The 16,189-nt window shown below is 46.5% G+C and overlaps 1 protein-coding gene across 1 annotated transcript; it reads left to right on the top strand.

Annotated features, from left to right (window-relative positions):
• The first annotated feature begins 635 nt into the window (after positions 1-635).
• Positions 636-15,388, top strand: LOC137091672 (uncharacterized). The gene is made up of 16 exons (XM_067456308.1): positions 636-4,154; positions 7,472-9,719; positions 10,615-10,713; positions 10,799-10,876; positions 11,267-11,350; positions 11,430-11,519; positions 11,645-11,975; positions 12,283-12,568; positions 12,682-12,705; positions 12,854-13,063; positions 13,152-13,240; positions 13,365-13,469; positions 13,560-13,674; positions 13,755-13,836; positions 14,044-14,208; positions 14,333-15,388. Exons 2-16 carry the CDS (start codon positions 9,526-9,528, stop codon positions 14,592-14,594), a joined length of 2,214 nt encoding a protein of 737 aa, XP_067312409.1. The 5' UTR covers positions 636-4,154; positions 7,472-9,525; the 3' UTR covers positions 14,595-15,388.
• The last annotated feature ends 801 nt before the right edge of the window (positions 15,389-16,189 follow it).

Here is a 16,189-nt window from a genome sequence, read left to right as displayed (position 1 = left end):
CTGTCTGCAAACCACGTTCACGCATCAAACTTTTTCTTAGCTCTTCAGCAGCAGCCGCCTCTAGTCCATTTTGCTGCTAATAGTGAAGAGCAACACCCAGTAACGTTACCAAGCTCCAGTCATGAGCCCAACACACCAGAATGGGCAGGTAGGATTGTCATTCATAAGTAATAGGAAGAGCCCTGCTCAATGAAAAATAGTGTACCTTATGCAGACTTATATTCTGAGGTTGGAATCACATTATTTTAATATAGTCTGTCATGAACTAAAGTGGGCCGGTCTAAGGCATGAAACTCCAGGGCTGAAAATGAGTCTCAATCCGGCCCTGGCAGGGAGTCAGGGTTTTACAGCCGTTACTTCATCGTGCCAAAGAAGGATGGGGGTTGCACCCGATATTAGATCTGCGTCTACTAAATCGCTCTGTGGCGAAGCTCAGTCAACTCAGTCTCTCGTGTGGGTGCGCGTCAACAGTCCCTCTCTCTCTCCTCGGTCTCCGGTTCCACCGGTGTTTTATACCCTCTCCGCGCTCATTACTGGAACAAGAGACAGGTGTTATTAATCTGCGTCCAACCAACTCACTTACCACTCATCCCGCAGCTCTCTCTCCCGCTGCAGACCTCGCTGAACCACGCCCCCTTGCCACACTCTGTGCGCATTTTTTTTATAGCTTCCGGGTATGCCGTCAAATCTACGTCATGGCGTAGCACCAATCAGGATTGGACTAGTTTCATTCATACTTCACATGCGTTGATGCTTAGGGAGCATCCCCAAATTCGTCGTTCTGACTCAGTGCGAAATTCCCTCGATATAGGGAACAGGTCAAAATCTGCATTCTCCAGTGCAGGAGTGAGAGGTAATTTCAAAAGGCATATCGAAATGTGATTTTATTCTTGATGAAGATTATTTCACCTGATGTTTCCATAGGCAGAGTGTGTTACTGAGAGAGCTTAGCCTTCCCCTGGCAATGGGCCAAAAATGGGGGCTAGGGTCAAAAATGCACCTGCACATTTAAACTATATTTGCAATAAATTGAAAAGAAAAGTTTAATGAGAAGTGTCAATTGCATCATTAAAGATCTGCTCATAAAATCTAGGTGTTTTACACTTACATTCAGAGTTATGGTTGATGAACCAAGCTGAATGGAGACATTTTGATGAAGTGCTGGGTTGGTTGAGAAAACAAGTAATTCTGTCTTTGCAAGATTGAGTTTAAGGTGATGCTCCTTCATCCAGTCAGAAACGTCTGTCAGACAGGCAGCGATACGAACACTGACTGTAGGATCATCTGGTTGAAATGAGAAGTAGAGTTGAGTGTCATCAGCATAGCAGTGATAGGAGAAGCCGTGTTTCTGAATGACAGAACCTAATGATGACATGTAGATGGAGAAGAGAAGTGGTCCAAGCACTGAGCCCTGGGGAACCCCAGTAGCTAGATGATGTGACTTAGACACTTCACCTCTCCATGACACCCTGTAGGACCTACCAGAGAGGTAAGACCTGAATCACTGGAGAGCAGTTCCTGAGATACCCGTCTTCTTAAGTGTTGACAGGAGGATCTGGTGGTTAACTGTGTCAAAAGCAGCAGACAGATCCAGCAGAATGAGCACTGAGGATCTGGAAGCTGCTTTTGCCAGTCTCAGTGCCTCAGTTACCGAGAGCAAGGCAGTCTCAGTCGAATGGCCACTTTTGAAGCTGGATTGGTTGTTGTCTAGGAGGTTGTTCTGTTCAAGAAACATAGAGAGTTGATTGAACACAACTCGCTCAAGGGTCTTTGCAATGACAGGCAGAAGGGATACCGGTCGGTAGTTTTCTAAAAGTGCTGGATTCAGAGAGGGTTTCTTAAGCAGTGGGGTTACCCGAGCCTGCTTAAATGCTGTGGGAAAGGTTCCCGTGTGAAGAGAAGTGTTGACAATGTGAGTGAGTGCAGGAGTGATTGGAGAAGAAATAGCCTGAAGGAGGTGAGTGGGTATAGGATCAAGTGGACAGGTAGTAGGGTGATTGGAAAGGATGAGTTCAGAAATATCTGCCGCGGAGAGAAGGATGGAAGCGTGTTCGTGTTAGTTGTTGAGATGTGCGTGTCAGTTTGTGGTGAGGAGAACTGGTTGAGGATGAGAGATGTTTTGTTTGTGAAAAATGATGCAAAGTCATCAGCTGTAAGAGTTGATGAAGGAGGGGAAGGAGGAGGACAAAGGAGAGAGGAGAATGTTTTAAATGATTAAAGAGTGTGCGAAATTCAGAGCAATTGTTGATTTAGTTGTGGTAGTATGTTGTTTTAGCAGTGGTGACATTTGTAGAGAAAGAAGAGAGAAGAGACTGATAAAAGGCAAGGTCAGTATAGTTTTTAGATTTCTGCCATTTCCTCTCTGCCGCCCTGAGTCCAGAGCGATGTTCACAGAGAACATCAGACAGCCAGGGGGCAGATGGGGTGGGGCGGGCTGGTCTGGATGAATGGGGGCAAAAACTGTCTAAGGAGGATGTTAGAGTGGAGCAAAGAGTGTTGGTAGCACTGTTAGTGTCCAGTGCTGAGAACTGAGCAGGTGGAGGGAGTGAAGATGAAACCATAGTGGATAGGTGAGAGGGAACCCATATGGAAAAGTCTTGCTAAAAACATATGTGATTCTTATATGTTCCAACAGAAAACTATAAGGATCATATATGCTTCAAAAACCACATATACAAATTGTACAATGTGGCAAGGGGGGCGTGGTTCAGCGAGGTCTGCAGCGGGAGAGAGAGCCGCGGGACGAGCGGTAAGTGAGTGGGTTGGAAGCAGATTAATAACACCTGTCTCTTGTTCCAGTAATGGGCGCGGAGAGGGTATAAAACACCGGTGGAACCACAGACGGGGGAGAGAGAGAGACGGACGGTTGATGCCCGAACAGAGACTGAGAAACCGGAAGCCGGAAGTGCCGACCCGGAAGTGATCGCGAGTGTTTTGAGTTGGAAAGAATCTCCACACTACGGAGTGTGCCTTGAATATTGAGTTAATAAATAAAATAGCATCAACCGTCCAGCCGACCCCCGTGTCCTCTTCCTTCCTCACACTACGAACTTTGTTACATTGGTGCCGAAACCCGGGAAGGAAGTAGGACAGCGCTGCCGCCATGCAAACGCCCTCCGCCTCGCCGTTTGCGGATATCATCACCTCCCTCGCGGCCCTCCACCAAGAGCAACATCAGTCCATGCTGGACCTGCGGGCAGACCAGGAGCGCCGCTTCGAGGCCATTGTCCGAGGCCAGCAAGAGGACCGCGAGAGGTTCCGGAGCTGGATCGACCGGGAGGTTCGCACCGAAGCCGCCGGGCTGACCAGCGCACCGGTCCACGTGCCCCTGCACAAGATGGGGCCACAAGATGACCCGGAGGCCTTTATAGACCTCTTTCAGAAAGCCGTGGAGGCCTGCGGGTGGCCCCGGGCACAGTGGCCGGTGCGCCTGATACCACTGCTTACGGGAGAAGCCCAGGCGGCCGCCCAACAACTGCCGGTGGCGAACCTCCTGGAATATGAAGACCTAAAGAGGGCCATTATCCAGCGGGTCGGTCGGACCCCAGAACAACATCGCCAGAGATTCCGCTCGCTGGAATGGGGCGAGGCCGGCCGACCCTTCGCGATGGCCCAACAGCTCCGGGACTCGTGCCGCAAATAGCTACTGGCCGGTGGAAGCGACGTGGACCACATCGTCGATCTGGTGGTACTGGAGCAGTTTATCGCTCGGCTACCCAAGAAGACCGCCGAGTGGGTCCGGTGCCACCGGCCCACGTCGCTGACGACGGCCATCAATCTGGCGGAGGACCACCTGGTGGCGTGCCCGGGGGTCGGCGAGCCCCTGCTAACCTCTCCCTCTCTCTCTCCCCCCTCTGTCTCTCCCTCTCGCCCTGTCCCTCTCCCTAGGTCCCGCCCTCCAGGGCCCCCTCGCATTTCCCCCAGAGGCCGGGGTGGAATGGGCCCAGGGCACTTCGGGAGTTCGAGGGCCCCGTCCAGGGGGGCGGGGCTGCTGGGGTCGGGCGGGGATAACGGATCCGGTTCCACCCCCCCTCCGCGCTCATTTTCCAACCCACTCCCCGCCGCAGGGTCCGATGATGGACGTCGGGACAATGATCCGGGTCCCGGACTTCCAGCGGACCACCCCCGATCAAGCAGGAGAGTACCAAATTCCTGTGAGTATCAAGGGGGGTACATATCAGGCCTTGGTGGATTCAGGATGTAACCAAACCTCGATCCATCAAAGCCTGATGCAGCCTGGGGCATTGGATACTGGCCGCGTGGTTAAGGTGCGGTGTGTGCACGGGGATGTGGTGGAATATCCGCTGGTCCCGGTCACGATACAGTTCAGGGGAGAAAAACATAGCATTGAGGTGGCGGTTAGTCCCCACCTCCAGCATCCGCTAATTCTGGGAACGAATTGGCCCGCCTTCTCGGCGTTATTGGGGGCGTTATGTGCGGATGCCGCTTGGGAAAACAAGGCTAGGAACGGGGCGGCGCGAGTGCAGGTTGGCGAGACTGATACGGGACCCTTGGGAACAGCTCCAGAGGAACCGAGCGGGGTCGAGAGACTGATTCTCTCGGACCGCGATGACTTCCCTCTGGAGCAGTCTCAAGATGAGACCCTAAAACATGCCTTTCAGCAGGTCCGCTCTATCGACGGTCAGTCTCTCCAACCCGCCTTGCCCGTCACGTATCCTTATTTTGCCATAATTAAGGATCGGTTGTATCGAGTGACCCAAGACACTCAGACAAAAGTGGATACAACTCAGTTATTAGTACCAAAGAGCCGCCGGGAAATGCTTTTCCAGGCGGCTCACTCTAACCCGATGGCGGGCCACCTGGGACAGGCGGCCACACTGAATCGCTTAATTACCCGATTTTTTTGGCCAGGCATTCATGACAATGTGCGCAGGTGGTGCGCGTCTTGCCCTGAATGTCAGTTGGTGAATCCACTGGCCTCCCCAAAAGCGCCCTTGCGCCCACTTCCTTTAATGCAGGTCCCCTTCGAGAGAATTGCGATGGACCTCATCGGGCCATTAGAGCGATCCGCACGCGGGCATCGTTTTGCGCTAGTTATCGTGGACTACGCAACACGATACCCGGAAGCAGTGGCCCTCCGCAACATCTCCGCGAAGAGTGTTGCGGACGCACTGTTTCGTCTAATCTCCCGGGTGGGGATTCCGAAAGAAATCCTCACTGATCAAGGCACGGCGTTTATGTCACGTACACTAAGCGAACTATACAGGTTATTGGGCATTAAGTCCATTCGAACAAGCGTCTATCACCCACAAACGGACGGCTTGGTCGAACGGTTTAATCGCACACTTAAATCCATGATCCGTAAGTTCGTACAGGAGGACGCCAAAAATTGGGATAGGTGGTTGGAACCCCTCTTATTTGCCGTGCGGGAGGTCCCTCAAGCCTCCACAGGGTTTTCCCCCTTCGAGCTTCTCTACGGACGCCAGCCACGGGGGGAGCTGGACGTCCTGTGAGAAACTTGGGAGGAGGGGCCTTCTTTGGCGAAAAATGAAATTCAGTATGTGCTGGACTTGCGAACAAAACTCCACACCTTGGGGCGGCTATCTAGGGAGAATTTGTTGCAAGCCCAGGACCACCAGAGCCGGTCATATAACAGGGGTACGAAGCTACGCAAATTTACACCGGGAGAAAAAGTGCTCGTGTTACTCCCTACCTCGAGCTCTAAATTAATGTCGAAGTGGCAGGGGCCGTTTGAGGTCGCACGACAAATTGGAGACCTCGATTATGAAGTGATACGATCCGATAGGAACGGGGCACGTCAAATATACCACCTCAACCTCCTTAAAAAATGGAATGAGGTGGAATCGGTGTTGTTGGCAACGGTGATCGGGGGAGAGGATGATCTCGGGCCAGAGGCGAGCATCAAAGCACAATCGGTCGCGCTGGCCCCGGGGGGAGATCATCTCTCACCGCTCCAACTCACTGATTTGTCTAAATTACAGGCAGAGTTCGCCGACGTGTTCTCGCCCCTACCGGGACGTACCAATTTGATTCAGCACCATATCGAGACCGAGCCGGGCGTGGTAGTTTGCAGCCGGCCATATAGCTTGCCTGAGCACAAAAAAAAGGTGGTTCTGGAGGAATTAGGCGCAATGCTCGATATGGGAGTAATAGAGGAGTCTAACAGTGACTGGGCGAGCCCGATAGTTTTGGTTCCTAAGACTGACGGCTCGGTCAGGTTCTGTGTGGACTATCGCAAGGTGAATGCAGTGTCGAAATTCGACGCTTATCCAATGCCGCGGGTTGACGAGTTGCTTGATCGGCTGGGCACGGCTCGATTTTATTCGACATTGGACTTAACAAAGGGCTATTGGCAGATCCCCTTGTCTCCATTGTCCAAAGAAAAGACAGCTTTCACCACACCGTTTGGATTGCACCAATTTGTCACGCTTCCTTTTGGGTTGTTCGGGGCGCCCGCTACCTTTCAGCGCCTCATGGACAGGATTTTGCGTCCCCATGCCGCATATGCTGCTGCCTATCTGGATGATATCGTGATTTACAGTCACGATTGGCAGCGGCATATGCAGCATGTCAGGGCGGTCTTGAGGTCGCTGAGGGGAGCGGGGCTCACGGCCAACCCAAAGAAGTGTGCGATTGGGCGGGTGGAGGTAAGGTATCTGGGCTTCCACTTGGGTCATGGACAGGTGCGTCCCCAAATTGATAAGACCGCAGCGATTGCAACCTGTCCGAGACCCAAGACCAAAAAGGCAAAAAGGAGGTAAGGCAGTTCTTGGGGCTGGCGGGATATTATAGACGGTTTATACCAAATTATTCGGACCTCACCAGCCCTTTGACTGACCTTACTAGAAAGGGGCTACCAGATACGGTCCAATGGACGGAGCCGTGCCAGCAGGCCTTCACCCAAGTTAAGGCTGCTCTATGTGGCGGGCCGCTTTTACACTCCCCTGACTTTTCTCTCCATTTTCTGTTGCAGACTGACGCGTCGGACAGGGGGCTGGGCGCAGTCCTGGCCCAGGAGGTGGAGGGGGGAGAGCGGCCGGTGCTGTACATTAGCCGCAAGCTCTCAAAGAGAGAGGCTAAGTACAGCACCATCGAAAAGGAGTGCCTTGCCATCAGGTGGGCCGTTCTCACCCTCCGCTACTACCTCCTGGGGCGGGAGTTCACCCTCTTTTCGGACCACGCTCCTCTCCAATGGCTCCACCGCATGAAGGATACCAACGCGCGGATCACCCGTTGGTATCTAGCTCTTCAGCCTTTTAAGTTCCAGGTGGTCCACAGGCCGGGTGCTCAGATGGCTGTGGCCGACTTCCTCTCCAGAAATGGGGGGGGGGGCTGCAGGCCGGACGGCTCCCCGGCCTGAGTCGGGCGGTGGGGGTATGTGGCAAGAGGGGCGTGGTTCAGCGAGGTCTGCAGCGGGAGAGAGAGCCGCGGGACAAGCGGTAAGTGAGTGGGTTGGAAGCAGATTAATAACACCTGTCTCTTGTTCCAGTAATGGGCGCGGAGAGGGTATAAAACACCGGTGGAACCACAGTCGGGGGAGAGAGAGAGACGGACGGTTGATGCCCGAACAGAGACTGAGAAACCGGAAGCCGGAAGTGCCGACCCGGAAGTGATCGCGAGTGTTTTGAGTTGGAAAGAATCTCCACACTACGGAGTGTGCCTTGAATATTGAGTTAATAAATAAAATAGCATCAACCGTCCAGCCGACCCCCGTGTCCTCTTCCTTCCTCACACTACGAACTTTATTACATACAATATTCATGTATTTTCAATCATATATGTCCTACACTGTAAAAAAAATATATGCTGGATTGTGTTAAATACAACCCCTGCAAATCAGTGAGATTTTACTTTAGTAAATTAATTAGCAAGTAAAACGAATAAAAATGGGTAACCCTAATGCAAAGAAAAGAAAAAATATATATATATATATTTATATATATATATACACACACATACACACACATACAGTTAACAATAACACAAGTCAAGCACACTGGCATGTTCCTACATATTTAGCAAAGAGCTGTAACTGCTGAAAAGTGCACCGACATTATTGTTAATAAAAGTAACAGTTTTACAGGTTTTTAAATTGAGCAAAAACACATCAAATAACAATTAATTTTAACATTTAACCTCCTTTAAATCAGAAGTAAAGCATGATGGGAAGTAGAAATTTGTTGTAACTCATTCTGTAAAAGTGTTTATGTGTGTGTACATGCATTCACATTAATATGGAAAATTCAATATACAGTAAGGCTACACAATAAAGGATACAACTTAATGGATATTACATGTAATACTATTTATATCTTAATTACTAAATATTGTATGTGTTAAAATATAGCCATATTTTTTAAATATAGTCAATATGCATACATTGCAGTAGCTATATTAAAAAAGCTTTAGTTTCCTTTATTCCTTTATATTTCCTTTAATATAGGCTATTTTGCATATAATTGCAGTATATTCCCATATATTTGTTTCGTAATGTTCTACCCATACAACTATTTGTTAACAGCAATATCAGCAATATTTAAAAAATAATAATTAAACACTCACTCTAAGCGTTAGGCTTAGACGATGAAGATTTCTGTAACAAAAATAGCCTTAGTTCTGTCATCGCAAACTGCGCATGCGTCACCGCGCCGCGGCCAGGAGGAAATCAATCGCGGGTTCTTGTTGTCTTCGTGATATGATTGCCTCCCAGCGGGACCACGAAGTGTCGAGCTCCAGGTAAGAATTGTGTTTGTCATGTCGTTCTCAAAGCAAATGTTAACTTATTTAATTGCAAGATTTGCTTAAAGATTTGTAAATTGTTCGTTTCTGTTATCATGTCGGTGCTACAGCCTTAGCTACTGTTAGGTAACGTACAGGTAACTTTAAGCCTAATTATGCTGCGCACGTGCATAAATTAAATTACAAGTATTTAATGTGCAAAAACAAGTGAAAAATGCTTATATTTGTATTAAAGTTATTAAACTATATGATTGGTCTCATCATTTGTTAGTCCCTTTGAATAAAAACGTCTGCTAAATGATCAAATGTAAAACACAACTATTCTAGTTGTTTAACTGTAATTTGGTAACTAAGTTAAACCCTAAAGCTCATGGTTTGCATAGATAACGTTATACAACGATTGTGTGTGACAGTGAAAGCTAAGCAAGTTAGAATAAATGTAATGTGATTTGTTTACCGGTATGTTCCTTTTGTCATCATTAATAGTCTATTTTGTGCCAATTCACTTTAAAAGAGTTAAAGCAGCACTAGGTAACTTTTCAACCTTCATAATATAGTTTCATGAATCTTGTGATGATACATCGACTTACAATAAGTTGAATGACACGTCTGCCATAGCCTGACGGGTCTGTATCGTTTTTAATCGTACTTTAAAACTTCGGGTTTCGGGTAGTAACCCCACAACAAAAAGAACTACAAAATTCGACTGCTTTACGGCATATACGTCACTTCCACTACCGCCCACACTTCCTGAAAAGCGGACTTGCGAGCCAAACTATTGTTTGTGTGCCGGATGTTATAGTTATGGCCGAAGCAGCGCAAAAAAGTAAGAAAGCTAAGGTTTTGTCGGAGGAAAGCAAAAAAAGAAAACGAGAAAGCGATCGTGTTAAAGGCAGGACGAGGATCAACATTGGCCCTGCATTTTCTCGTTGGCGTGAGCTGAAGGAGGAGGAAGGGTGCCCGACCGATGCTGACTTGGCTGCTATGCTTTTGGACTAGTAAGTCTAACTTATTGCTTGCATTCTATCTATTGTTTTTTGTTGTTGTCTTCCTGATTATGTTACGGAAACTATATTATCCTCTGTTTATCTTCATGAATCAAGCAATGGTAGTAGAGTAGCTAATTATCAATCTGGTAACGTAAGCTAGTAAACCATATAATTCTATGTTTTGATGGTTAGCTAACTTAGCTATAGCCTATAGCTAAGTTAGCATTCTCGTTCTGATTTGAACTTTACAATCAATGAAATGCAAATAGCAAATGTTTGCGCTAAACAGTGCAGTCTACTCAACATGTAACGTACAAAGTATGAAAGGAGGAAGATTCGTAATATTGTCATTATCTTCATAGCTTCTCTTTTGTTATATGTATAAAGTTACTTGATTGTGTCATTTCCGATTATTGTTAGCTAACGTTTCAGAGTAAAACTTTTGTACGGACGAATTTCCACCCTCATGTTGTTTTTGTGCAATACTTCTGTGTTCTACAAACAAGAAGGGTTGTTGTAGTCAGTGCATGATGACTAAGTTAACGTTACTTCACCAAAAGTCGAACTCAAATGTTTTGCTTGTTCAAAATAATCAGCAAAGTAATTAGCCTTGTTTTTTTTTTTTTTTTTTTTTTTTGTCTTCTCACATTCTTGCTCATCACTAGCAACTAGACAACACTGCTGATTGTAACCACACAGACGTGTCTTGTAGAATGCAAATTCATTCAGAATGATTAGCCATAGTCAAGATACTTGCTCACTTCTGCTAGGACAAGCATCCAATTTTTGGAAATCTTCATCTGATTTAGCATGTAAACTTCATTCATCTTTGTTACAATTATATAATGTTTATGTGTTGCTGTGAAACTGAATTAGACAAATGTTCTCTTTTATTTCCCTAAAGCTTTCAAAAACAGCAAGTTACATCTACTCCCCACAAACTATCCTGCGAACCTCCACAGCCTGTGGTCTCGAGTATTACCGAGGAGTCGGACTATGATAGGTATTATTGCATGTTTTACTGGGCCATAATTTTTTGCATAGCCTTTTCAATTTTTTTTCTCATGTCATATTTTCTGATTTGTCAGGGGTGAAATTCCCATTGAAGGGGTACACATCCTGGAAGAATGCCTTAGAGAAGATGAGGTCGCTATATTAGAGGCCAGGTGAGTTTTTATAGCTGTAGGCTATATTCCTTGGAGTTAGTGGTGTGAGCCTCTGGTTTGAAGTCTCGTATCTCTTGCGCCCTTTCCATCAAAACTTGCCTACTGTCGCACAACAGTCACATACTAGTCGTGTTTTACTTGGTTAAAATTAAGCACATGAAAAGGTATCAAGGCATGCTCTCACCCTTGTCTTACACATCATGTCTCCATTGCAAACAAAAAAACAGTTTGAGGAGTGTTGAGTACTGTAGGCCAGTGCTGCCTGCCACCAACTACAGCGAAACAGTGACAATGTTGTTTGCTTGAACTAATGTGGACAGAATGCAATTTACTTTTCCCCAATACATCTAATTATCTATACTATTATTGTCTACCTCTATTTTACTGCAGCATGCAATCTCTAGATGTTGTAGAGAAAGAAGAGCAGCATGACTCTCCAGATGAGGAGGCAGCAAATGATCCAAGGATCAGTTTGTAAGTGTCTTATGACTCCGTTTTCATTTTGTTATTGATTTTGTCTTTTGTATTTATGCATATGTGTGTTTATGTACAGTATAGAAATGGATGAGAGTTGGAAAGACCCAAGATTATGTGAGGATGGGGACAGCTCTGATGAGGATTGTATTCCTTTTCTTCAACTACGGTATGTTATATTCACTAGCTTCATTTGATGCACAATTGGTATGTTGTAGGGTTGTACTAGTAGTAATGGTCATTTTTCACTATACAAAAATATAAGACCTTTTCATATTTTGCCTTTTTATGCAGAGTTGGTGGTGCAGCTTCAAAAGTCGGTAATATTGAGCAGCTTCAAGAAATATCAATGGACGAGACCGTGCTTGATGCAGCTGTTCCCAACTCAACCGACGACCAGATGACTGATGTGCCAGACCATTTAAAAATTGAAAATGATGATGACCTGGTTGGAAAGAAGGCCTGCATTGCCTACCTTGACAACCTGAAGATGCTTGCTTCATTTATGCAACTTCCACTGAAAGCATGCACCTTTTCTAATAAAATTACTGGGGAAAAATGCACAGGAAGACCACCATTTCAGATTGAAATGAAGCCTCGAGGAACTGGTCTTGTCTTGGAATGGGTAAGCAAACAGTATATGCCTTCATTGTTCCTATGTGTGTACTACACTTAATAGTAGTGTTAGAGGAGTAACAGTGACTGACTCTGGGAAGAAATTGAACTCTGATTTCTGTAACATAGCTATTTCAGTAATCAAAATGCTCATCGCTTCATGTAGTTTCAAATAAAAGTTTTTGGTTGAATAATCAAGAACTTTCAGTTATTTGTAGGTTAATTTGGTGTAGTGTAGTAGTGTTTGATGTAGTAATTGTTTTTCTTTTCTTGTGTTTTTTTTTTTTGGTTGTTCATATTTTACTTGCTGATTGTAGCTCTGCCCCTTTGGACACGTGCTCTGGAAATGGAATTCACAGCCTCTTTTGAAATATGGCATGCAAGGGGGGGACTTCATGCTATCCACAAATATCCTGTTATCTGGGAATAACTACAGGAAAGTGGCATTACTCTTCAAATTCATGGAACTAGGGATGGTTGAAGAGTCAAAATTTTTCAAAATCCAGGATACGTACTGCATTGAACCAGTTGATGAGTTTTGGCAGAAAATCCAAGCTGATGTGCTGACCCGATTACGTGTAAAGGACAAGGTGGTTATTCTTGGTAAGAGTGCTTTGATACCTTTGTTACCTATGATTATATTGTCATGTCTGTGGTTTGCTAATACTTGTCAAGATCATGTTGTGATATCTCTTGTAATTTTTTTTTTCCATCAGGGGATGGCAGAATGGATTCTCCAGGTGTGTGTCTCTCTGTGTGTCTCTCTGTGTGTCTCTCTGTGTGTCTCTCTGTGTGTGTGTGTGTGTGTGTGTGTGTGTCTCTGAGTAAGACAGAGAGAAATAATGATTTGCACGCTACATATTTACCACTATGCTCTACATTCTTTAGGCCACTGTGCACAGTATTGCACCTACACCACCATAGAGCAGGAATCTCGAGACATAGTGCACATTGTATCTCTGGATAAGCGTGAAACGAACAGGAACTCGGCAATAATGGAGAAGGAGTGTTTTGTCCGAACAATGGACGCATTATTGCCGGAGATCCATATATCGGAAGTGGTGACCGATGCCCACCCTCAGATTTCTGCTTTACTGAGTAAGGAAATTGTCCATAATGATGGAATATATGCATATACATACATGCGCACAATTTGATTTTAGTCTAAACACTTCTTTTTCCACAGAACCAGATGGCAAATACAAACAATGGGGTCTACATCATTCCCTAGATATTTGGCACGCCGCAAAGAATTTAGGGAAGAAGCTGCGACGGGTAAGCAATGTTTTTGAGTGATTAGTGATTTGTTATTAACTGGATTTTAACCTTTTACATATCTTGTTGAAAAGCAGCAGCATATTTATGGTGGTTTTCTCACACTGGCACATCCTGTTTTCAGGCTGGTTTGATGAAGGACCAGTCTGAAATTTTGCCTTGGATCGGTGAAATTGTAAACCATTTCTGGTATTGTGCAAAGCAAGCATCTTCTGTAGAGGAATTTAAGGTATGTTTTTGAGAAGTGAATCTATACTGTAAAAAATCACTGTTTTGCTGGGTGTACAGAAGGAAAGAGACATTGTTTCTATTTCTGCAGCTGAAGTGGCATGGTGTTATACACCATGTTCGCAACCAGCACACCTGGGCTACTGGATCGTGTGAGCATGAACCACTTGGCGATGGTACCCAGGAAAAAACGTGGATAGAACAAGGTATTTCTAATTTATTTTCGTGTGTTGCTCTGTATGGTCTATTGTCCTTCTCATAATATGATTATGTTGTGTGATTACAGGTTCATCAGCTCACCAAGCATTAGTCGCCATCGTCCTAGACAAGCATTGGTTGAAGAATGTCAAGAAGTTCATCAACTTCAGGTATGTAAATTACCTTTAGTGTGCACTAATAACAGTGACTTACTAGAAAGTTATCCTAAATGGTGCTACTATAGCCCATTTCATTTATTAGAATAAAACAAATCCTGTTCTTTGCAGATCAGTTCAGAGTATGTTGAGTAGAATGTTAGTTACTAACCAAACAAAATAACACTGAAGTGTATGTTTTTTTTTTCTCCCACAATACAGGACTACATCAGATCTGGAAAACTTCCAAAATCATATACTCATGTATGCAGGGAAGCGTTTTTCCTACAAGCCAGCAGTGTATCGCACAAGGACAATACTTGCAGCTATAGACTACAACTGTCACAATCACCGGCTCCCTTCAAGAAATAGAGATGGACACAAGATGTAAGTTTTTATAATCTGCTAAGCATATTCATTCCCTTTAGGAATATTATAGTGTATTTCTAAAAGTTGTAAATCACGACTGATCTAAAATTTGTAAATGGTTTATTTTATTTTTATTTTTTAGCTACAGACGATACTACAACAAGCGGTCCAAATCCTGGAGTGTCTACACTATGAAGGAAAAAAAGGATTACTCCTACATTCCAGACCTGCAGAGGGCCATCGTTGCAAAGAGGATGCAAAGTGGAGGTGGTCTTCCTAGGAAACTGACCCTCAGGACAGATGATCCCAGGCACTTAGGTCTTTTGGCTCCAGTACAGCCACCCCCTACAGCAGAACTAGTTAGGACACATGTGACTCGTGGTGAAGGTTTTCCACAAAATTAATTGCTTGTTTGTTTGTGTGTATATACTACTTTTGTGAAGGTGTGAAATTAAAAGTTTGTCATGTTTTTCAAAACCATTTGTATTTATTTTCAAACAACAGAATAGGATAAATAGAACAGTATTTACATCAATTTTATTTTCAAATAATTAGGACAGATGGAACAAACTATTTACATAAAAAATTAAACTATCATAGACTATATGAGCCGGCGAACCCTAAAACCCATGTACTGTTCTCTTGGGTCTGGAAAAGTGTCTCTGATTCGCCACACACAGCAGCTCGGGATAACGACTCTGTTGCCCACCCCTAGGCGACCGTACTGCCAGAGAACAAACTGGCGATAGGCTGTGTGTCTATTTTGCCTTTGCTCTGCACCTGGTTCCTGGACATCATCAACAGCAAATATGTCATTCCAGGCTGCCCTAGCCAACCGTAACACCCCTTCGTCCAGTATATACAGGTGCATATGGGCCATGTTACTGACACAGGTTTCTGGTGTTTGCCTGCAGCAGAGTCTTTCCAGGTCAGTGTTCATTTCCCTGCAGTTAGAACAGGTGCACCACTGGAGAATACCTCCATCATAGACTCTCGGCTGTACCGAATCCTCCAACAAGGCCAACACATCAAACATCAAGCCAGGGAGTCTTGTCATGACCCTCTGGAGGAGTGCATCCCTTTGCTGAGGGTCCAACGCCTGGATTTTGGCCTGCATTTCTGCATCACGCTGATCCTTCAAACTCTGAATCCTCTGCTGGTTCTCAGGGTCCATGTTTTCTTTTACTCTCCCTCTCCCTCTCCCCCTCCCCCTCCCTCTCCCTCTCCCCCTCCCCCTCCCCCTCCCCCTCCCCCTCCCTCTCCCCCTCCCCCTCCCTCTCCCCCTCCCCCTCCCTCTCCCTCTCCCTCTCCCCCTCCCTCTCCCTCTCCCCCTCCCCCTCCCTCTCCCCCTCCCCCTCCCTCTCCCTCTCCCTCTCCCCCTCCCCCTCCCCCTCCCCCTCCCCCTCCCTCTCCCTCTCCCCCTCCCCCTCCCTCTCCCCCTCCCTCTCCCCCTCCCCCTCCCCCTCCCCCTCCCTCTCCCTCTCCCTCTCCCCCTCCCCCTCCCCCTCCCTCTCCCCCTCCCCCTCCCCCTCCCTCTCCCCCTCCCCCTCCCCCTCCCCCTCCCTCTCCCTCTCCCCCTCCCTCTCCCCCTCCCTCTCCCTCTCCCTCTCCCCCTCCCCCTCCCTCTCCCTCTCCCCCTCCCCCTCCCTCTCCCTCTCCCCCTCCCTCTCCCCCTCCCTCTCCCTCTCCCTCTCCCCCTCCCCCTCCCTCTCCCTCTCCCCCTCCCTCTCCCTCTCCCTCTCCCCCTCCCCCTCCCTCTCCCTCTCCCTCCTCCATCTCCCCCCTCTCCCTCTCCCTCTCCCTCCTCCATCTCCCCCCTCTCCCTCTCCCTCTCCCTCTCCCTCTTCCTCTCCCTCTATCTTCCCCACTTTCTCTGTCTCCAGATGTACTATATGGGGGCTCAAAATCAGATGAGGCAGAGTCCTCAACAACAGATTCCTGCAAAAACAAGAGAAGTGTTATTTTATGACTGTAAACTCTATAGTGTAATGTTGGTTTT

This window comes from Pseudorasbora parva, chromosome 10 (genome assembly GCF_024679245.1).
Source record: "Pseudorasbora parva isolate DD20220531a chromosome 10, ASM2467924v1, whole genome shotgun sequence".
Taxonomy (NCBI): domain Eukaryota; kingdom Metazoa; phylum Chordata; class Actinopteri; order Cypriniformes; family Gobionidae; genus Pseudorasbora; species Pseudorasbora parva.
This window is presented reverse-complemented; position numbering and strand designations above follow the sequence as displayed.